The sequence below is a fragment of the Phaseolus vulgaris genome, chromosome 2 (genome assembly GCF_000499845.2).
Source record: "Phaseolus vulgaris cultivar G19833 chromosome 2, P. vulgaris v2.0, whole genome shotgun sequence".
In the NCBI taxonomy this organism is placed as follows: Eukaryota; Viridiplantae; Streptophyta; class Magnoliopsida; order Fabales; family Fabaceae; genus Phaseolus; species Phaseolus vulgaris.
Genome location: NC_023758.2, coordinates 47,327,331 through 47,350,072, shown reverse-complemented (window position 1 = coordinate 47,350,072; position 22,742 = coordinate 47,327,331). Strand labels below are relative to the sequence as shown.

General features: G+C 29.8%; 3 protein-coding genes across 4 annotated transcripts; all 3 read right to left on the bottom strand.

The window, feature by feature from the left end:
- Positions 1–762: 762 nt before the first annotated feature.
- LOC137812802 (probable caffeoyl-CoA O-methyltransferase At4g26220) lies at positions 763–2,597 on the bottom strand. The gene is made up of 5 exons (XM_068615006.1): positions 2,442–2,597; positions 2,284–2,363; positions 1,600–1,744; positions 1,395–1,526; positions 763–1,250 (listed from the first exon to the last, which is right to left on the bottom strand). Exons 1-5 carry the CDS (start codon positions 2,484–2,486, stop codon positions 960–962), a joined length of 693 nt encoding a protein of 230 aa, XP_068471107.1. The 5' UTR covers positions 2,487–2,597; the 3' UTR covers positions 763–959.
- Positions 2,598–5,839: 3,242 nt separating this feature from the next.
- Positions 5,840–10,242, bottom strand: LOC137812796 (uncharacterized). Of its 2 annotated transcripts, none has more exons than XM_068614997.1 (3): positions 10,104–10,242; positions 9,287–9,497; positions 5,840–6,314 (listed from the first exon to the last, which is right to left on the bottom strand). In XM_068614997.1, the coding sequence occupies exons 2-3, from the start codon at positions 9,466–9,468 to the stop codon at positions 6,128–6,130; spliced, it is 369 nt and encodes a 122-aa protein (XP_068471098.1). In that variant the 5' UTR covers positions 9,469–9,497; positions 10,104–10,242; the 3' UTR covers positions 5,840–6,127. The 2 variants fall into 2 exon arrangements, with proteins under 2 accessions (XP_068471098.1, XP_068471099.1); XM_068614998.1 differs by having other exon boundaries at positions 9,287–9,984; positions 10,104–10,186.
- A 9,104-nt stretch (positions 10,243–19,346) lies between these two features.
- LOC137809821 (1-aminocyclopropane-1-carboxylate synthase 7-like) lies at positions 19,347–21,595 on the bottom strand. Its single transcript, XM_068610891.1, has 3 exons — positions 21,251–21,595; positions 20,866–21,155; positions 19,347–20,499 (listed from the first exon to the last, which is right to left on the bottom strand). The coding sequence occupies exons 1-3, from the start codon at positions 21,419–21,421 to the stop codon at positions 19,644–19,646; spliced, it is 1,317 nt and encodes a 438-aa protein (XP_068466992.1). The 5' UTR covers positions 21,422–21,595; the 3' UTR covers positions 19,347–19,643.
- Positions 21,596–22,742: the final 1,147 nt, after the last annotated feature.

Below are 22,742 nucleotides of genomic sequence, written 5' to 3'. Positions count from 1 at the left end.
CCTGTTGCATTGTAGTCATTTATGATAAACTTAACAAATTCAAGCCCAGTTATTTTGCTAGATTTTTCAGCTCTTGTAAGTAAACTTCGAATGTTGAAATAGACGTGTACAAATGCATTTGCCATCCAATTCAACTCTGATTTAAGAAATATACCTGCTAGTGAAAAATTCAGCTCCTGATTTCCTGGAATTGCCGTGTTCTAATATTTCATGGAAGAAGAACACAGTGAACATCAGCATCGCTCATATTTACTAGTTAATTAATAAATTTATTGATATATTATTATCTTTAGATGTGTACAGAAACATTTATGATGTGTGGTTTCACCTTAATAAAGAAACTACAACTACCACTTATGCCTGGCCTTCTGATAACTTCACACTTTGTAATTTGTAAAATGTGTAAATTTTCAATTATACAGTTCGATCTTCGCGTTGCAGTTGTAAAGTTCTTCTATCCTTGCCCTTACATCTCTTACATATATGATAACATTATTAATTGTTTATCTACCAAAATTAGCGATAGGTTGATGGTAATGTGTAGCTTTGAACAACTCAATTTAATTTCTGAAGAAAGAAAGTTTCAAAATTATATTCGGGAGATCTTTTTAAGCTCTTTTCTCTATTGAATATAAGGACAAAAGTGTTTCATTTCATAATCTTATGAAATTCAATGATTGATTTTTGTTAGACTGAAGTGTCTTTGATGTTGTTTTGTTGGACTAATTTAGGTATCCGCAACTCTTTGTGAACATCATATCATTCATGGAAACAGACAAAATCAAACATTTTATTGTCTTAATGGTAAATAGCAACACCAGTGGTTCGCATTACAGTCACATCATAAGCCCCACGGTTTGAGGCAAATCAATTCAACCACCCACAGAAAGAAATGAAAAACCAAGAACAAAATACATTAAATTAACTTAAACCACACTACAAAACATTCGTAGAAGGTGTCAATGAGCACGCCTGCAGATAGTGAAGCCATCACCAATTGAAACAGCAGAAATTTCAACACGAGAATCATCTGCAACTGCTTTGTTGAAAGCTAGAGCAGCTTGCCTGTATTTTCTTTTGGGTAGTGGAACATCCTCTTCAGGCCAGGCAACAGTTCCACCCCAGAGGGTGTTATCATAGATTATTAACCCACCAATCTTCACCAGTTTCAGAAGCCTCTCATGGTAATTCCAATAGTTATCTTTATCAGCATCTACGAAGGCAAAGTCAAAACTTTCCTTATTTGAATCCTGCAACAGAACAAGCAGAAGCATTAGCCAGTAATGCACTTGAAATATCAAACAAAAACTAACTATAAAGTAAAGACAGTAATTTTCTGTCTCGTAATATGACATCATGTTAGTAGGATGTAAGCAAGAAAGAATCATGCTCACGTCTTCTAATAGTTTATCAAGAACAGGTAAAGCTGGAGACTGTATGAAGTCGATCTTGTGCTCTACACCAGCCTTCTTGATGAATGGTAGTCCTATCTCATAAGCTTCTCTATCTGGATCCAGGGCTATAATCTACACCACACAGACAATGGAGTTGGTAACACAAAACTGACATATTTCCAAATAACAGAAGAAAAGTGCAAACCTTTCCATCATCTGGAATGGTGAGTGCAGTGAGGAGAAGAGAGTATCCAGTAAAAACTCCCACTTCAATTGTCTTCTTAGCATTCAACAGCTTCAAAAGCAAGGCCATTAGCTGACCCGCATCGGGATCAGCCCCCATAAAGCCCCTGATGATTGAAAATGGTATTACATAAACAGTTTCCTTATGTTAGATATGGCAACTAAATTTATGAAACAAAGCCCTTTGATGTGTACTAGTTGAGAACAGACACTGCTAACACAAATATTCAGAGGAGTGAAAAACTTTAGGTAGATCCTGAGAATGTAGAAGCTAAAAATAAGATACATCTAAAGAAGCAGATCCACAAGATGCAATGTAAAAGCAAATAGGTTATAATTGAGACAACATACTCTGTCTTTGTTCATTTTAATAATGTTACTGTGTCTGTGCCTGAAGCTATGAGGCTCAAACACGTCTTTTAGATGATGTGTCCGTGTTGAACACACGTATCGGATATCGACAAAAACTGAAACATACTTATGCATATAAATCTTTATTACCAATTTATATAATTCATAATTATATAATATATAGATTTTTGTTTCCGTGTCCTACATTTTAGTGATTATACGTATCTCCATGTGTTGTATAAGTGTCTGCGATAGTGTCTGTGCTACATAGAATTGTGTCGTAAAGAATAATTACCAAGGGTGGGTTGCATTGGCATTCCTTAGGTCTCTGAGAGTCTCTGCTTCTCGAGGGTAAACGCTAGTCTCCAGTATATACTGCCACAACATTGTTGGATTGAAGAATTTATGAAAACGAATGAAAGGAAAAAAGTAATGTTTAAACGAGAAACCTACCTTGGTCAACTTCTCACTCTGCAGAATTGTTTTATTAGAGGACATTTCTATGCTTTGTTAAGCCTTTGTTACACTGAATTCTCTGTGACTTACAAAGCGTCCCCTGCTTCAGCCATTTTTAAAGAAGTGTGAAGCGGAGGTTGCACGTTGCAACCCCCATTCCTTTGTCTCTTTCCTTCGTCTCTTCAACAAACAATCAAGGGGGGTGTATTGTATAATTCAAATATCTTTGTCCTTTTATGTGGCTATTTTGAAGTTCTAAACTTTACCAAACTGTTAAATAATTAAACTTGCTAAAAATAAATAAAAATTGGTCTTGTGCGGTTTCATGTTTATTGCATGAAGTTGATTTAATTGCATGTCGGTGTTCTCGCCATAACCAATGAAGGTCGTTGTTCTCCTTCCCTTTCGCAATCATTGGACCATCAACAAACCACTTCTGCAACACAACTACCAAATTTATTTATTGAACGGTTTATTTTCGAAGCTTTTGTTTATTTTTGTCACTCTCGTAATTTCTTCTCATACTATGTTAATGGGTGCCTCGAAGAGATATAAGGCTTGTTTTCTTTTTACAGTATAGGAGCTATTTGTGGGTAGAAATATAGAATGGAAAACAATGTAGAAATATTTAACATGTTTTTTTTTATAAAGAGATTATTCAAATATTAATTATTTGCTGTGCAATGTAGATTTTTAACCCGTTCAATGCACGGAAAATTAAATTCCATACAATTATTTAGTTATTAATTCTTTAAAAAAATAATCAATTTCAGATATTAGTTATATATTTATTATTAGTTTTTATAAGGAAACATAAATATTTAAATTAATTAACAATACGTACGGACAAGTTTATAAATTTAAGTAACATGTACCATATGAATTGTAAAGAAGTAAAACTATAATTTATATAATTAAATATATATATATATATAAATGTAAATGTAAATGTAAATGTAAAGAAGAAAATCATTATAATAATATATAAGAAATAAACATTACCAAAATAAATAAATAAAACTAAAACATACTAAAATTAATATAAACCATGCATAAACATAAATAATACACATAAATAAGTAAATTGTTTCAGTATCAACAAACTGACAGGAAAAAAATGGTTAATTCTAAGGGAGAAATAACTCGAATTTCATTATTTGGTATATTAATCCTTGTTTCAAAAACAATCTTATCGCATTTTTTGAAGTCATTTAATATACATAAATTCTTCCATTCGTTTCCAAATTTTTGTTGATTTATTGACACGTGCTTTTTTCGCTATTTTATATAAAAATATAATTTATATAATTATACATATAAATAGGAAAAAAATTACAACGCAAATATTAATATATTTTTTGCGTTTATTGAAGTTCAAACTGCTATGGTTGTTGATTTTTATGAAGTTATACATGTTATGAAGGAAGCTCAAAAGATTGGGTTTACTGATGTCTGACTTAAATGTGATTCTGCCTTGGTTTGTGCCGTTTACTGCTAGTACTAATGTTCCGTGAATGCTTCGTAATAGATTGAATACTTGTCTTAATTACTGTGCGAAAATCAGATTTAGAGTTTCTCATATTTTTCGTGAAGGGAATGCGTGTGCAGATAAGTTGACTAATTTAAGATTTATTCATAGTGAAACATTTCATTAGTATAATAGGCTTCCATCTAGACATGTTCTTATAATTCTTTATGAATAGGTATAGTTTACCTATGTATCGTCTTTATTAACATATAAGTTTTGGTATAGTCCTCCATATTTTTTTATTTTTTTATTTTTTATTTTTTTTAATAATACATTTTTCATGTGATGGTAGATGATTGTTCTTGTTATTTGGTGTCAATTTAGTTGAGATGTCAATTTGCATAGTGATATCTAACATGAAAACTTTTATAAATAAAATAAAATAAAAATTAATATATAAAAAATAAACATTAACATATACGAATAAATAAATAAAAAAATTTAATATAAACATAAATAATATACATATATATTCTCTTTCTTTGAGGAGGAATTTTAATAGTTAATTTATTTGTATGGAATATTTGAAAAAGGCTTTACGATAAAAAAAAGTTATGAGTAATTGAATTCCTTAAATTTTGTTTAAAAAATAAGAATTTGAAAATTTTCATGTGTTGTCTTTATATTCTCTTTGAGCTCGATTTTTATTTGAGAGACTGAAATATTATTGGAATGATTATTTTTTAGTTGATGTCAACTAGGATTTTTTTTATTGATTTTTTATTTTTTTTCGTAAATTACTAATTTTTAGTGAATTGTGCAAGACTAAGTATTCTGAATCAGCGATAATAGTTATAGTTATGATAATAAAAATAAAAGGAGTTTATGTATATATTTTGTTAGACTATTTTATTCAACTACCCACTATTCTTTTTCATTTACATTTACACTTCAAGTTAACCATGTTAAATTCACTTTAGAAAAGTGAAATTACAAAAATAAAATAAAAAATTTAAACATAATTTTTTTTATAGAAGACACGAAATCTGAATTTTTTTGCTAGAATTTTGTGATGAGGTAAGTTATATTCATGTAAAGAATAAATTTGAGGAGAATTATAACTAATGAAGCCCAAATATTTAGTATGATACAATTTAAAGGTTTTGAAGTCTCTTTCCTCATTTCTAGGTTCTGAACTTGGCTTAGAACCTGCATCTTCTTCTCATCCATGCTCACAACCATTTAAGTTTTGAGGGCTTCTAAACACACTTCTTATAAACACATTTCTTAACATATCTCCTTATACGTTCTTCTAAACACACTTCTTAATATTAACTAAAATTCATTACAAGTTATAAAAAATAAGTCTGTCATCCTATTTAATATATCTTATTCATATTTTTAACCAATAATGAATATATTAAAAATGTTAAAAAAATTTGCTATCACTCCTCTAATTATTGTGACTTTATTGAAGCTGTTGTATCTATACTTCTGAAATTAGACATTACACCATTTCCAGCTATAAAGGTCGAATCTAGTCTAATCTATTTTTTCACGTTCGGTTGTGAATTTCATAATGATATATATTTATAAAATTGTGATTCTCAATAAACAGAAGGTAAAATGTTTAAAAATTACAACTATTAATGTATTTCAACTAATAAAAAAATACGTAACAGAATTACTAACATTTATTCACAAAACAAATACCACATCACGTCCTAAGTGCGTGTTCACTTTTGTATCTTACTAATCTATTATAAAAAATTATAATTTAAAAAAAAAAATCGAAGGATATAAAATTGAAGGATATAAAAAAAAAATATCAATTATCGGGCATAAAATTGTATTCTGGTTTATTTGATTGGAATTAACAGCCATATAATTTTTTTAAAATAACAAGCATGACAAAAAACGAAAAGAGTTGCAAGAGTATCATCAATTCATCATTGTGGAATACCATCATTAGCTTTCCAACAGTACAACAGAACAACGCATGTTTCATCCCGCTTTCAACTACAAGGGATTATTGAGAGGCTTATGAAAGTTAAACTCTAGTTTTTCAACCATTTTCCCGAAACGAAATAAATCAGAATAACAAAAATTGCCTGGTAGAACGCCATAATCCACACAATGTATAAATGATCACAGCAATTGGCTTTTGGAGTGTATATAAGGCAGTGATAAAATCTACACTTTGAAGTGGTTATTGTCAGACATAGTAACCGGTGAAAGTAAATCCCCTTCCAACAATCTCACCAGCGCAAAACCATGCAAAGCATTCCAGGCCAAACAAAGCAGCAATACCTGCATCTTCCACCTTTAGTTCTTTTCTGTTCTTCCATAAATTCTTGGCATAATCAAGTTCCTTCCAGAAGGACTCTGTACGACCCGGAATACTGCAAAAGATTTGAAGAGTTATATATAATTGACATACAACAGACTTTGCTACATAGAGACAATACAGTATGCATAACAGGTTTTTAAAGTTCATTACATCATCGTTTTGCTAATTCACTGAAGATCGTGGTGAAAAATAACATAATCAGAAACACATGCCAGATTTGAAAACCATATTGAAAGATCGAGGTTAACTAACACAAGAAGAAAAAAAATGAAATTAACTTCTCTCCGAATTAAATTAGTTAATAAATAATTTTTTTCAAATATTATAGAAGTTATAGAAAGAAGTTTCTACGAAATAGCTTACGTATAAGCTAAGTTTTGAAGGAACTTATGGAGTAGCTCGTTCAATTAGACCCATAATTTGAAACACATGCCTGATTGGAAAACCATTTTGAAAGTGGACGACATAAGAATTGATATTCGCAAATAGATGGCATAGTTAGTGGGCTTCAGCAAAAAGAACTAAAAGCTGCTAGTTGCTGAGACATTGATGTGGGCAGAAAATGAAGAGCTTAGCTTATTTTATAACCAGAATTGTTAACATGATTATTACATAGTAACAAGAAGTTCTAGACTTAAAACTATAGGTTCTCATAATGAAAAGCACATTATGAGCTGTTAAATTCAAGGCATACAGTTGAACCATGCTATGATGGATTATGGAAAAATTTAAATTAATTATTTGAAGCAATGAGACTTAATTTCAAAAATATGCATTACTTGCTACTTGGATGTAGATAAATAATTATTAAAGTGTAATAAATAATTAATTTACTATGTTCATTGCTAATTTCCCACGTAGTGCTGCAAAGAGTTATAGTTTAGTATGTCTGGCAAGCTAATGAAGCCCATGAAAGTCTGACTTTGTAATTAGGGATTCAGGTTATTATAGGCAGTCTAAAAGTCAGTCAAAAGTAAATAACTTAGTACCCAAAAAACTTAAGAGTCCGGTTGATTCTAGAGTCCTACAGGATTTTAGTTTGTACTTCGAAAGCATCCATAACAATGTTCACTAAAGTATAACAGAATATATATTTGTCGTTTCTTTCCAAAACCAGATCAGAATTCTGATTACATCTGAATTCTGTAAATGGACTCTTCCACACAAACCCTTGTCTCCAATACCTATCCCCCATATTTCCCTTTCCATCCAATCCTAATTCTAGAGTCTACGGTATAAACATCTTGGGCCGAATCAAAATAAACTTCAGTTACAATAAAGGATTAATGTTAATTACATGATCACCTGTTCATTTATAGTGTCCACTTCATTTTTCATTTTCAATTTTGCCCTTCCCCCCAGACTTATGTCCCTGGTTACAATCAACCTTTCATGCCACATACCAGGTGTGAACTTTCTAAGTCCGTGTGGTGGATGAGCTAACTGACTTAGTGCGTGTTTGGCTCAGCCTATTTTGGAAGAATAATTGCTTATTTTTGCCAGCTTTAAGACAGAGCTTTAGAAATATAAGCCATTATTCTCCTAAACAAAATCTATGTTCTATGTCATGCATGAACTTAGTCAATTATAGCCATATTAGATTGGAATTATAGTCTGAACCCATAACAGCAACATCGTTAAAATCACGAGTATGCGAATATACTCATGTGATCCTAGGAGTTTGGTCCTATGAGTTTTCGGGACACAGCAAGTTGATGCACATGAAGGATTGGGAGAGGCGTGGATCATAGCTAGATCGCATGGTTGCTCATGAAATTGTGATATCGTGCGCCACATTGATCCGTTCTGCTTGAGCAGCTGGGGTTCAATAGTTAAAATAAAACAGTCCATTTGTTGGCCGAAAGACTCGACCCAAACCTAAAAAGAATCCTTATTTCCTTTAGGTTTCCCACCCATTCACAAATCAAAAAATACAAAAACTACCCTCAACAGTGCATGCACTCTGACATGGAAATTGTTGTTGAGCAACCATCACCATCGTCATCGATAACCATCAAAGCAGTAACACTTCCTCTCGCACTAGCTTCACCAACACTCAACCATTGTCACCAATGCTACCTTCATCATTGTATGCCATCACAACACTCACAACCATCGTCACCATTGCTGACTTTGTCCACATCGATGCGCACACTATCCTGCTTTGTATTTTCTTCTTAATACTTTCCTTTGTTCTTGCTATAGAATAATTTTATGAATTGTGAACCTATTTTTATTTCTGTTATGTATTGAATCTTACTACTTAAGACTTATCATGTGCTATTTTATTGTCTATACTATTTTAATATATTTATTTGTGTTATGAGTTGAGTTCCGATTTTTTATCTCCCCCTCGAATCCTCTTGGGATCCTCGAGTTTGACAACATTGGATAGGAACATCAGACTGTTTTATAATAAATATGCACGAGAATCTCTCTTATTCCATTACCAATTTACCATCACAATGAAAACAATGTCCCATTCCATAACATCTCCCACGACCAAGGACATGAAGGAGGAACCATTTACTTGCTTTATATATCAGAAGAGAGTAGAAGATTTTCCCATATACTACTTTGAGAACTATGGTCTTACAGCCAGTCCCAAATCCAGGTAAAGCAGAAGTGTTGTGTTAGCCCACGGCAATCAACATAAAATTGTGGATATCCCAAACATGGATCACTAACAAAAAAATTGTTGTAATTTAGGGGATTGATGACTGAGAGATTATATCTCAGTCAATAAGTAACTCGGTCAAGAGAGGGGCAAACCAACATGATACACCAGTAAAAAGTAGGTTAAAGCCTTGCAACCACATCATTCAGAACGTCTTCCCTAATCTATAAAGGAAGGAAGAAGCCATTAGACATGACTGGAAACATCTCTGTGTATTAAAGTGTGCCAAAAGACAATTTGAAATCAGTAAAAGGTGGCCAACAAGCATATACAATTAGAGAATTACACACAATAAATCCATCCATACACATTATTTGGGGGAAAGGAGGGGTTGGAGAAAATATAACCTTGCAAGGCGGGTGTAGAACAATTGTTTTGCTAGCAGGTTGCATTTCTCTACTGTCGGAGGCTCCTGAATGTGTTGCTTGTTCTGTTCCAACAATTGTCTGTAGTAGCTAGATCCATGCTTGGCTACAAATTGAGATGCTTGACATGCTTTGGACTGCAACTGCAGCAACTTTGACGCCATCAAGTCTGCAAGTTAGGTAGAACAAAACCCTAGACCAAAGGGAAAAGGGCATATTAGATCAAGGCACAAGGTAAAAAAGTGTTTATGGGGAAGTTTATCCAAACAATCATAACTTCTACTCACATTGAAAATAGTCAGAATAAAAAGAAAATTAACAACTAAAGGCATATTCTCAAAGTAACATCTAGAACACCGCATAGCCTTCGACACTAATAGTTGCTACCTCATCCATTCTTTTTCTAAATTAGAGGCAATTGGCTTAGCAGGTGTAAAAAGGATTTAAGATGGAGTTATGCATTGATATCAAATGAGAAGAACTTCAATTAAGTAAATAAAATAGGGTTTTGGGTGCCATGTCAAAACCCTAAATTATCAACCATTTCACACAGTAACCACATAAATAAATTAATAAAATCAGGCAATATATACAAAAACATAAAGTAATTGAAGTAAGGAGAGAAAATGGAAGAGATGATAGTGTGAGAGAAGGAGATCGAGAAGAGGAGAGAACGAGATCTGCAAGGAAATGAAAAAAGGCAAAGGGTCGAGGAATCACAGTATCTCAGGTGAATGCAGAAATCAGAAGTAAAAGGAAGAAGAAGAATAAGAGAGATAATAAGGTGAGAGAGCGTTACCTTGTTGTGAGCAGAAGCAATGCAGTGATCTCTTTCACTCTCTCTCTCTCTCTCTCTCTTCACTCTTATTCTGTGTTGTGCAGTGCCTTCTTTTCTTGTCTTTTCCAATCTTCACTTTCGTATGGGCTTATTTTGGGCCATGAGAGCTACAACTATAAGCTAATTCCTCATCTACCTACACAGTTTCTTCCTGAACCTCCAATTTTTCAACTTCAAAATCATCCTTTAGCAAAAACTGTAGAATTTGAATTTTATTTATTTCTGAATTTTATAGTTTGTATACCTTTCAAACTATAAAATTTAAAATACAATTTGTATTCTGAATTTCAGAGTTTAAAAAGTATTTTTTGATGTCAAAAATGCATTTTGAACTCTATAATTTGAAATACAAACTTGGATTTCGCATTTAGAATTCAAAATATATTTTTTAAAATATGGAATACAATTTTTTATTCCAAATTTTAGAGTTCAAAAATCAATTAATAAAAAAAAGGAAGGATGTCAATAAAAAATATTAAAAAAAATGGTAAAATTATCATCTCAAGCATTTTATGGAGGTGAAGGAAGAAAGTACGGAGGTACCCAAAGAAATTGACCAAGTATAGCCCATAAAATCGATATCATTGCATTTGAGTTTCATATTTCGGAACTTGTCTTGTTATAACATATAGTATTAACTGACAAATAGTATTAAAATCAAATCAGTTTAAAAAAAATTAAAAATCAATTTTAATTTTGTGTTTAGTTTTAGGATTTAGAGTTTAGAGATTAATTTGAATTTGAATTTCGATTTGAAAATATAAAAAAATTATACTAAAACTTTTATTATATTTAAATGTAATATTACACTTTTTTTAGTTGATTATCAGTCAAGAGACAAATATGAGTATAACTTTTACACTTTAATTGTGCTTTTAATTAAAGTATATTTATGATTATTAAAATATTTATAATAAATTTGTACTATAATATTTAATTGTAATATTATGTGATTTATTTATGAATATAATAATAAATATAAAAATTCACAACATATTTATTTATTTATTTCAGAGTTTTTAATATAAAATATTTAATATATTTTTAAAAATATTTAATATTTATAATAAAAAAATCATAAAAAGTAATTCAAAATATATTGCGAAATACTAGTTTGATTTTGTTCAAAACTCGTATTAAATTAAAATAGGATTGTACAAAATTAAACTTGTATGTTTAATTTAAGTAATTTTTAAATAAAACAGACAAACCAAAACGAACTGAAAAATCTATAATTTCAAATACTTATGCACTAAAATAATTTAGAACATGGCTATTGAATAATTAATATAAAAACTAATAAAAAATCATGGTTCAGTAATCAAATTCTTATTTTTATTTTTATTTCATTTAATGACACTCATTAAGTACCAACAAATAAGAGTAGTATTTTTATTCTTTTGTTTTTTATTTCCAAAACGGAATAAATTATTTTTCCTTTATGGATTTACATATTTTTTGTCATTGTCTTTTATTAGAAAGTGATAAGTTGTAGTTAAGTCTTTGTTTGCATATATTAACATGGTATACATGTAGGAAGGAAAATGAGATTTTCCAACGATGTCCATTAGTTTTTTATCTATATATTTATTTGTGTGGAAAATTATTAATTTTGATCAACTTATTTGTGTAGAAAATTGTGAGAAATTATAATGTAACATTTTAATTATATCACGTAAATAATATACTCCGTAGGCAAATATAATTAAGATTTACATATTGTATTTCATTCAATCTTTCTTGTTTATTTCACTCACAAATTTTATACTCTTATTTATTATAAGATTTATTTATAGATTTTATATATTATATATATTTCGCTGTGCATGAGGAAAGGAATGGATCGGATAAATTTTGTTTTGCACTATAATGGATTGAATAAAAAAATTAATTTATCCATTAAAATATTAATTTAAAATCTTTTTTATTTAATAAAAATTATCCAGTTAATCAATTACTAATTCTTTCATGAGTAAATTGCGTCTGTGTATCCACGTTTTATTTTTTTACTCTACTCTCTCTTTCTTCTTATTGTTGTCTTAAAATAAGAAATTAAGAAAAAATGGTAAAAATTAGTTTACATCGGTAAATTAATATTAATTAATAATTTTATTTTTAAAGTAATTCATATTCATATGAAATAACAAAATACTTCATCATACTAGATATATTAAATAAGGATAAAGTCATAAAATATTTATGCATATAAAAAATGGTTACAATATAAAATCTATAAAGTATAGATAATATTAAAAAAAAGTTTAACAAAATATATTTTAAAAAAGTTTTCAAAAACATATTTTTGTATAAAAAATTTTAAAAAAATATTTTTGAAAGGTATTTTCAGAAAGATTTAACAGTAAAAATATGGTTGAATTAATTTTGACCCCATAAATAATAGATGGATATTAACCATCGACATCATTGTTTGTGCTTCGCAAAAGCAACCAAAAAGACTAAAAAAAATATTCGTAAGTCAATGATACCATACAGTTACTTTGTGCTTTTTAATTCATGCAGTCTAAAAATGCGTGTAACCATAATGACATAACATAATATAAAAATCTTTGTAGCAAACTATCAATTAAAAAAAAATAACAAATCACGATGAAATCTTATTATAAGCATGCGTAACTATAATTAAATCTTAATTAAGTATACTTATCCAAAATGGCACAATCTAATACAGGCCCGTGAATGAACATACTGAAATTTGTAATAAAAAAGGTTGTGTTCTAAAGAGAAGCATTCATGAAAACTGACATCACTTACATTGGACAAGAACTGCACAATAATTGATTTTTTTAAGAAATCAAGTACTCAACATTCTATCATAATATCCCATTCTTTCAAGAACTTTATTCAAATTCAGTGTTTCATCATTCCAAAATAGCACACAAGCATAGCTCCATATGATATGCATGAAGAGAATATGAAACCTATCTAATATGAGTGAACTTTCTGCATAATATTCGAATAACTTAATAAACTATACCATGAATTAAAGAGAGCATAAAGAAATATTTTTCTATAAGTTCGTTTTAGTTAGTTTCTTTATATTCAACTTTGTGGATAAGATACAATTATATGGGCAAAATATGATAGGGGTAGGGTATACTTTTCTTTGGAAAACTGTATAATAAAACGAAGGGAAAGGCAATTTGAGTTGTAATAATTCGAATAAAATAGTGTTATGGAATATAAAAATTATATTGAGCACTCTATATTTTTTATAATATTATTAGAGAAAAAAATATATTATATTAGAATAATATTAAATATTGCAAAAAAGATATTACAAATGAAGACGTTTTTAGTATGGATAATAGGTGATTTATAATAGGATTTAAATATTTTTAAATACTCTCATTTTTATTTTATTTTTTATTAATAAATAATTAATTAAATAATGGAACACTTTAGGAGTATCCCAATCTTTATACAAATTTTTTATTTGTTGATAAAAAAAATATACATCAATGAAAGATTTTTATTTTTATTAGATTCAAAATAACTATTATAGTTAAATCATGATAAACTTATTTAAAGTCATCTTAATACTTTTATATTTAGTTTAATGTAATCAAAACAATTGTAACTATGACAATATTTTGTTTATAAAAGTGGAGGGTTGAGATAAGAATGGAGATCCTAATAGTTTTCTATTTTTTTTTTAATTATCACTACAAGAAAATTATCTAATAGAAATCAATATTTAAAAACCAAAATAATTAGTTGTTATAGTAATTAAATTATAGATCATTTTAGAAATTAAAAAAAAAAATTCTAAATTAGTTTCTATTATTGTTAAATAGTTTCTAAATTGGTATCTAATTAGCTATTAAGATTTTAACTACCAATTATTAATTGTTTCTAAATTTGGTAGCAAAAACCTTGTTTGTTAATTAGATACCAATTTAAAAAAATAATAATAAAAATTATTTTAGAAATCAAAAATTTATTTAGTCTCTAAAATGGTCTCTAATTTAGTCACTATAGTAACTAATTATTTTTTGTTTCTAAAATTGGTGTTTCTATTTGATAATTTTATTGTAGTGTATATTTATACATAAGTTTATGTGTAATAGAGTTAAGATATTTAATATTCTCTATTTATTTTATTATTTTTCCACTGATAAAAAGATTATGAAAAAATATAACATGTGCAATTTTGAGATATTTAACAATCAAATAAAATAATATATATATTATTTATTTTTTGATGGAGCAAATAAAAAACAAAAATAATGTTTTAGTTTCTGAGGAACAAAAACGTCATAATCTTGTTCTGTTAAGAGGCGTGTAAACAAGAAACGAAGTTATGATAATAATGTAATGAAATGTGAACAATAATGCGTGGGTTTCCCCATTCGGCGTCTTCCATTGCGGAACAAATCACCTTTTTCTGGTGCACTTTCACTTTGTCTCATTTTCCACCACCTTTCTCCCTACCCTATCATCAACCACACACTTTTCATTCATGTTCACCCAAGAACAAAGCAAAACATTCTTTACTTATTTCTATTTTCTTCTAATATGTATGCAAAATTCAACACAGTTTTTCATTGCATCTTTAACACAACATTCTAAAGTTTTGCATGCTTATAAGTCTTAAATTGTTTGCCTTTTGGTAAGCTCAGAAACCACTCACATTCCATCACACGTGTGAAAGAGATTAATTAGAATGGCTTACGTAAAGTGGGTTCAGAATTTTTTATTTTTTTTTCCTTAAAGGGTTCGAAGTAGGTGGCATTCTTAGTCTTGAACAACAACCCAACAAAACCCATTCATAGGAATTCAACTTAAGGTTTACCATAAAAACCCATTCAAACATATCTATAAAAGCCATGTTACGTGTAATAACTCCCTCAATTTCAAAACAATTATCTTTTTACTTTATTTTATTTTAGTTCAAAAGTAACAATCTTTATTTTTTAACCCTTTTTTTTCAACAAAGGAGTTATTTTATGTAAAAAAAAAAAAAACTTAATATATTGTGAACATTCTCAAATTTAATAATTTTTTTATCAACAAAAATAATAAATAAATATAAACCATTCTAGAGATCAACTCTTATACAAATAAAAAAAGAAATAACAAAGTGATAAATCAATAACGCAAAAACATCTTTTAATAACTTCATACCTAGATTAAATGGTGCCTATATAATTTGAATCTATCTATTTTATTTATTTGTTTAATTATCTGTTTGAAGTTGATTTTAATTTTGTGAATAGTGGCTAAAGGAAATAATAATGCATGGCACTTAGAATAATGTTATTAAGTGGTGAATGGATGAAATGACATGAGAGTGGAAGATGTCAATCAATGAAGAAGTCTCTACCTTATCTTGTAGGAAATGGTGTTCCAAAGTATTTGAGAAATATTAAGGAAGAAAGAATTTGAGGCATTGATTATGATAGGGATAGATGAGTCTTGCAATCATGTCTGAAAATGCAACAAGAAAAAATGTGGAATTTTCAAAAAGCCATTGTACGACGATGATGGAAGCTATGAAAGTACCATTATTCACCATAGCCTCTATTCATGGAAGATAGATTCAAAAGTCATAGTCAAAAAGGTCGTGTCCTTTTTAAATCTGCGGCGAAGTGCTTCATGGGGAAATTCTATAACAACTCAACTTTTAAATCCTATATGTTCATAACTAATCCGATAGGGAAGGGATAATAACTGACCTTATAATAAATTATTATTAAGATAAACTTTATGTATTTCCTATTAAAAAAATTAAAAATTTAAATTAATCTTCTATACAAACGAATTTTTGTGACTTCTGGTCAGGTTAGTAGGTAAGTAAATATTATAGGTTTGAAGAAAATGTACCCTTTTGTTAAACTTCTTTCTGACCTCTTGTTGGATGATGGTATCTGATTTTTGTCATATGGAGTAATGTTATTATGCGTTTTCGATTGTTAATAGGGAATGTTTTGTATGTATTGTATTTTACCCTATTTTGACTGAAGATAAATGTTGTTGATTTCTTTTGATGTGACCTATGCTTTTTTTTTCATGTATCTTTGAGGATTGGTTTGTTGATTTGTGGAGTATATTGGTTCTTTGTAAGTCAGGTATTTATAAGATGATATTTGCATCTATTTATATGATGTGTGATTTTCAACAAATGAATAACTTATAGTATTATTGTTAAGCATGATGGAAAAAACGCACGCGTAAACAACACACATAATAACGAATCAGTTGTAGAAAATAAACAACACAAGATTTAACGTGGTTCGGTCGCCAACTCCAACCTACATCCACGAACAACTATTAGGTTTTCATTTATGTTCTCTTGTACACCAATTATAAGTACAATAATCTCTTTAAATAGAGATTATAAAAGGGACACAATGATTTTAAGCTCACTCACTAAACATGGTGTATAGTTAGTTCAACCCAATTGGTTTTAGCTTCATACCCAACAATCTCCCACTTGAAGCCATGAAACAATGTTCATCCGTGCTTCAATGTGTACAATAATTAAGTTGACTCACATTATGGCTAGTCAGTCCAACCCAATTAATCATAACTTCATATCCATGGAATTTTTAATCGAGCCATGTACGTACTCCAATTTTAACATAAGTACTGAAATTTTACTTCGAAAAAATAGGTAGAGGAGTGTATAGTTTTGATGCACGCTTGAAAGACAGATTCTTGCTCACCTTCACGAGCAAAACGTACGGGCTTATCTTGTTCGTAGGATATCATTGCATTTACAGCATAGCATGCAACCCAATAGTGTTCTTCTCAGACTTAATGGGAACTGTCATGTAATTAATCATTTATCATTTAACTTCTTCACTTTTTTCTATCCAAAAACAATTCACTGCACTCACTTGTGTGCTCATTTATGCCATTTGTACCTACCTATACACTATATAGTCATACACAAAAACACCAGAGACTATATAGCCAAATTATAACTCAACTAACTTACTAAATCATATATCACTGTCCCTAATCTATTCTTTAATATTGTATAATAAATATTATTTATTCTCTAGTAAACACGATACATCATATATATTTAATCCTTAAATATTAAATTGAGTAAACATGCATAAGTCAAATCAATAAAATCTAATTAATAAAGTTCATTTAATATCTTAGTCGGTGACTCATAAAATTTTTATTATTTTTCTTCTTGAATTAAACAAATACAAAGTTATTTAAAATAAATAAAAGTTCCAATTAAAAACAATTCCAATTAATAAAAAAAATATAATTCAGAAAGACTTCACCCTCTAACGCAATCTGTTATAAATATTTGTATTCTTCAATTACACATAATATCATTGCAAAATCACAACAAAAAAAAATCCGAAAAAAAAGAAAAAAAATAAAGACTTTCATGTAAACAAAACAACAATAAAATTACAAAAAGTAAATAAAATAAAATTTAAAGTGTGTTATACGACTCGTGAGCCTCCTTTTGTTCTTCCTCTCAAACCTCTATTTCTAGGTTTTCTTTTATGAATTTGAATTTAATATTTTTCTATGATATTGTCTTTTTAATTCTATGCAATATTAATGTGTTTCCTTATTTTTATTATAAATTGTTTTGCTCCAAATTTTTATTTTTACTTTTTTTTCATATATAGTTTGTTTTCAGTCTTATTTTATATATGCAAGTAAGAATATTATCTTTCAAAAAAATCTGAATAATATTTTTACAAAAAAATTGATTGAATTTGAAATCATTTGAAATGTCATCCTCAAGGCACAAAATAGTGGATTTATTTCCCATTAGAGGATAAAAAAAAAACTAAAATTAAACACTTTAACGTGAATATTCATCACTACCTCATTAATAAAGTAAGTAGAAAAGTTACAATTGTTGACTTACTTATATACACTTTTTTTTAAAAGAATAAAACATACGTTAGGTCCAACTAATTAATAACGTGTCTCATGTTAAACTCATTGTTGTCAAATTTCAACTCTTGCGTCTTAGTTAATCTATAGTTTTTCTAGTGTAGAAACAAAGGGCCACACTCTTTGGAGTGAAATCATTTCTAAAAGTGACCAAATAATTTAATTCGTGACTTAAAACTTCAATAGACAGTATATATAAAATCGAACTTAAAGAGGTCACCATTGTTTGTTCATTGTCATGTCGTATACAATAAGGAACTGATAATGTTAGCTCAAAGTTTGGTGGTGAGATTATTAATATAACCAAGCTTTTTGCATATATAGATTAATTAATTATTTGTTTTGAACATCATTCGCACACCATTAATTAATTACTATATGTTTTTCGAGTTAACTATCGTTAACCAAGTCAGATTATCCATAATTCCGTATATAATAAACATGACGATAACACGTAGAATTTGACACAAGAGTTGAATCAGAGGTTTCCATTTTTTAAATGATTCAAACATTGACAAGAAGATAACAGCTATGGGTATAAGACTGGTTTTGCTAGCTGTTGCGCGCAAACATCTAATCTAATTAGTTTATATAAACTCTATTCATGGTAATATTCTCTAGATAAGACATGAAGAATTTAGAGATAAAAATGCATGCTGTGTTCAAACAAAGGTGAAAAGAAATCAGAATGTGAAAGTTGCTATATAAAAGTTTGTTGTAAAGAAACATTAGTCGATGTAGTAAGATTGATTAGGAATAACTATAGTCAATTAGAAAGAACAAAAACAAGCCTTAAAATAGGCATTTTGTTGGTAGCTCCTTTTCTTCTTATTTTCATTTTTTTAGTTCAAGTTATGTAATGTTTTTGAGTCGGTCAATTTAAAGTTGAGTAATATTTGAATTGAGGTAGGTAATTAGATTTGGAGTCATGAAAATAAGATTTTATTCAAATGTGGAGTATTGGACTATTTTAACATATTTTATTTGGCTCAATTGAATGTTTGATATTCGATTACTTCTAAATTTTTCTATGTTTGTTTTTCTTATTTTTGATTAGTGTCTTGTTCTTCTGGTTTGTCTTGTTTCGCTTTAGCTTTTTGCAGTTGTAATTTTTGTCAGGATTAGTTTTGAGTAGTCGGCTGGAAGGTGTTGTGTTGTAAGGTTATCTGAGTTTTTTTTATGTTGATATATATTATTTTTTGCTGGTAAAAAGAACTAGTAAGAAAAATCTAAGTTTTTTTTCTATTGGAGTTAGTTTTGAGTGAATATTAGAATGAATTTAGAGAAGAAAGAGGGTTAAACACTTCAGTAATAGAAAAGAAAACATTTTACATTAATAAACAATATCAACTTAATCATACAAAAGGGGTTTAATTTCTAAGTAATAACTTGCTAAGTAAAGCAAGCAAACAAGAACTAAGACACTAATTCACCACTTCCTCAGCAGTGAATCCGCCCTACAGTATACATGTCCTTTTACAGACTTTTGGGTTTTGCTGTTACCAAAAATAAAGAATTTATCAAAATGGCAAGAACCACTTTAAAAAAAAAAAACAAATATACTATAACAACGACATTAATATAGACCTTATCAAAGTACCATTAATCTTTGTTTATTCGTTCCATGAAGTTACGTATTCTCTCCAATGCCACTTCCAGTGTCTTCTCACTCATATTTGCGAAACACACCCTGAACCAACCTGGTTCAGAACAATGGCAAGAAGACCCTGGAGAGATGTTGAGTTTCACTTCATGCAAAAAGGCATTCCAAAGCTCCAATTCTCCTTCCCTGTTTGGTTTCTCCAACAGTGGACTCAGATTCATCCAGCAAAACAGCCCTGCATTCCCTTTCAAGCACTCTATGCCAACACTTCTCAACCCTTCAATGATCATTTGGTACCTCTTTCTCAGCCTCTCCCTGTTGGTGCCAATGTAGTTCTCTGTGAACTTCTTATCCGACAACATAGACGCCAAAAGGTGCTGTGTCTGCGAGGATATTAAGGTGAAACTTGACATCCTTCTCGCAGTGGTCACAACCTTATCATTGTATGAATAAATAGTGCCAACTCTGAAACCGGGAAGACCAAGGTCTTTGGAGAGACTATAAACAATGTGAACTCTTTCTGCATCCTTGTATTCTCGAGCTTCCAGGATTTCTGCTACACTCACGAACTCCGAGGAGGAGAACACTGAGCCTGAGTAAATTTCATCTGAGACAAGGTGGATATTTTTTTCAGTCACGAAGTCAAGAAGATGCTCCAAAATCGAGCGTTGAACTGTTGCACCCAAGGGGTTTGAAGGATTTGTGATCAATACTCCTCTCACTTTTGTGTTCATGGCTTCTGCTTCGTTATATGCAGCCTCCAAAGCTTGAGGTGTGATCTGGAAGTTGTTTGAACTGTCACAATGAATTGGAACTACGTTCACGCCAGTTCTCCACCTTAAGTCTCTATCAAATCTGTCAACCAAGACAAAAAAAAATGTTTAGACTCAAGATCCATACACATGTCTTACTTAATACTTTTTAAACTATACAACCTTAAGAGTTATTGCTACGATGATGATAATAAGATGAATTTTGCACTCATTTATACATTATGAAATATAATAATCTTTAATCGATGTTGGATACCCAACACATCTCTCACGTCGAAAGTATTAGTGGGTGGCTTGATAAACCATAATTACGAAATGACTCTGATTCCATATTAAGAAATAGACTTTTTATAGACCAACTTTTTGAGGATGAATTAAGTTTAAAGTTAACTGTGTATTCTTTTAAAGTGTTTTCATGTGTAATTAGAGTATGGAGCTTCATTCTTACCCTGGATAGTAAGGGGTTGGAACAAGTAGAGCATCTCCCGGGTTTGCAAGAATGAAGGTTAAGAGTTCATTGGCTGCAGTTGCTCCTGCTGTGAGGACCACTCTATCAGGGTCAAATTTTGCTCTCCCTCCTCTTATTTGTTCCATGAAGCTCGCCATTGCTGTTCTGAATGATTTAAGCCCGTGGTAGTCCTGGAACAAAGCATTCTCTCTGAAACCAGGAGCTCCTTCTCCCCAGGTTGAAGCTTCTGGGTGTTCCTCCAAGTACTTTTCCAGCAAATCAAATGAAACCTGAAGGGTACAGCAGAAAAAAGATTAATTAGATCCCATAACTAAATAGTTTCTCTGGTCTTGATGACGTGTATCACTCCTGAAAATAAACTCACTTGATTTTCTGCCAATCCCATTTGTATAACTCCTGAGGTGTTGGTGAATTCATCATAAGGGTTCTCATCATAAGCTTTCCATCCAGCAAAATAGGGAGAGTTTTCCCCATGAGTTTCAGAAACTGCAACTTTGGAAAGCTCCACACGAGGTTGCTCAATCATTTTCCCCATGGCTTCTTAACTCTTTGGAAGAGAAAAAAGGGTTGAGAAAATTAAAGGGTAACGGAAAGAGAAAGAAAAACAAGTTGGTGCAAAATCAAAACTGAAAATTGTAGCCTTTGTGGATGCAAAAAGCTTATCGTAGTGAGAGTGTGAAAGAGAAGGACAGAAGAGAGAAAGAAGTAATGAATGCTGAAAAGGAATCCGTTGATGGAAAGTCTGAATCCTTTCTGTATTTATAGGGTTTGAGGTAACGAAGAAAACATTAAAAAAGTATATAAAAAACATTAAACATTGATAACAAATCGGAACTTTACCTTGAATGTTTTACTCAGAGATTTATCTGACGTGACTTGTGACAACTCTACATGGTGCCAGATCACACTGAAAATATATGGTTGTTGTTTGAGGGTTGTGTTTTTTTCCAATTTAGTCCCCCACTTCCTCTTCATGTGTCGGTTTAATAGAGTAGTGTCTTAATATTATTTCTTAATGTCCCTATATTTTATCCATTCTTTATTAAATTAAAAGTGGTTGAGCTTTCAAAAAAATAGTTTTCCACTCACAATCTATGTACAAATCAACTTCTCAAAAATGTTTTTTTAAAATGTAAAAAACCCAAATAATTTTTTAGATTTTAAAACTAACTTATACATAAATTCAAAATTCAAAAATCATTTATACAAATTAGCTTATGTACAAATAATTTTAACTTATAATTTTTTTATAAAAACCCTTATAAGAAAAACTAATATTTTGAATTATTATTTTAAAATGAAAGTAGTTGATTCAGAGTTTGATATTTCAAGCTACATTTAGAAGGAAAAATATTTATTATTTTTTAATAAAATTATGTTAATTAAAACCAAATTAATCATTTCATCACTATCTAAAATTATTATTTTTACTTTTCTCCTACATTCAAATTATGTGCATAAATTATTGTTTTATTTTGAGTAAGAATTTTAGTATTTTTGATGTGAATAGGTTGTGTGTTTGAGGATTTGTTAGAGTAGTTAAGTTTTAATGAGCTGACAATTGACAAAGATAGATGAAGTAACTGAAAAGATTGAACAAGATTTTGATGTGCAAGCAGCTAAAATGGATAAAAGAGAAGTTTTTTTTGGAGATCTTTTGACCCTACCACTAGAGCCGTACACATTTGACTCAGTGGCTCATGAGAGAAGGAGCCAATAATAAACAACAGAATTTAACAACTATGTTTCAAGTTTTTACATTCTTCTTCTTCATCATTTCACTGTCATTCAACAGCTTAAGATTGTTATGTGTGCATAATTATAAGTGATCTGTGTAATGATTGATTCATTTGTGA

Bases quoted from the DNA above. Each gene is read 5' to 3' on its own strand.
- LOC137812802 (XM_068615006.1), bottom strand. From the start codon at position 2,486: ATGTCCTCTAATAAAACAATTCTGCAGAGTGAGAAGTTGACCAAG. The intron at 2,364-2,441 runs GTAGGTTTCTCG...ATGTTGTGGCAG, and splicing joins AGAGTGAGAAGTTGACCAAG to TATATACTGGAGACTAGCGT. The intron at 1,745-2,283 runs GTAATTATTCTT...TTCAATCATCAG, and splicing joins GCCAATGCAACCCACCCTTG to GGGCTTTATGGGGGCTGATC.
- LOC137812796 (XM_068614997.1), bottom strand. From the start codon at position 9,468: ATGGCGTCAAAGTTGCTGCAGTTGCAGTCCAAAGCATGTCAAGCATCT. The intron at 6,315-9,286 runs GTTATATTTTCT...AATCTTTTGCAG, and splicing joins TTCTACACCCGCCTTGCAAG to TATTCCGGGTCGTACAGAGT.
- LOC137809821 (XM_068610891.1), bottom strand. From the start codon at position 21,421: ATGGGGAAAATGATTGAGCAACCTCGTGTGGAGCTTTCCAAAGTTGCA. The intron at 21,156-21,250 runs GTGAGTTTATTT...TGTACCCTTCAG, and splicing joins TGGGATTGGCAGAAAATCAA to GTTTCATTTGATTTGCTGGA. The intron at 20,500-20,865 runs GTAAGAATGAAG...CTTGGTTGACAG, and splicing joins CCAACCCCTTACTATCCAGG to ATTTGATAGAGACTTAAGGT.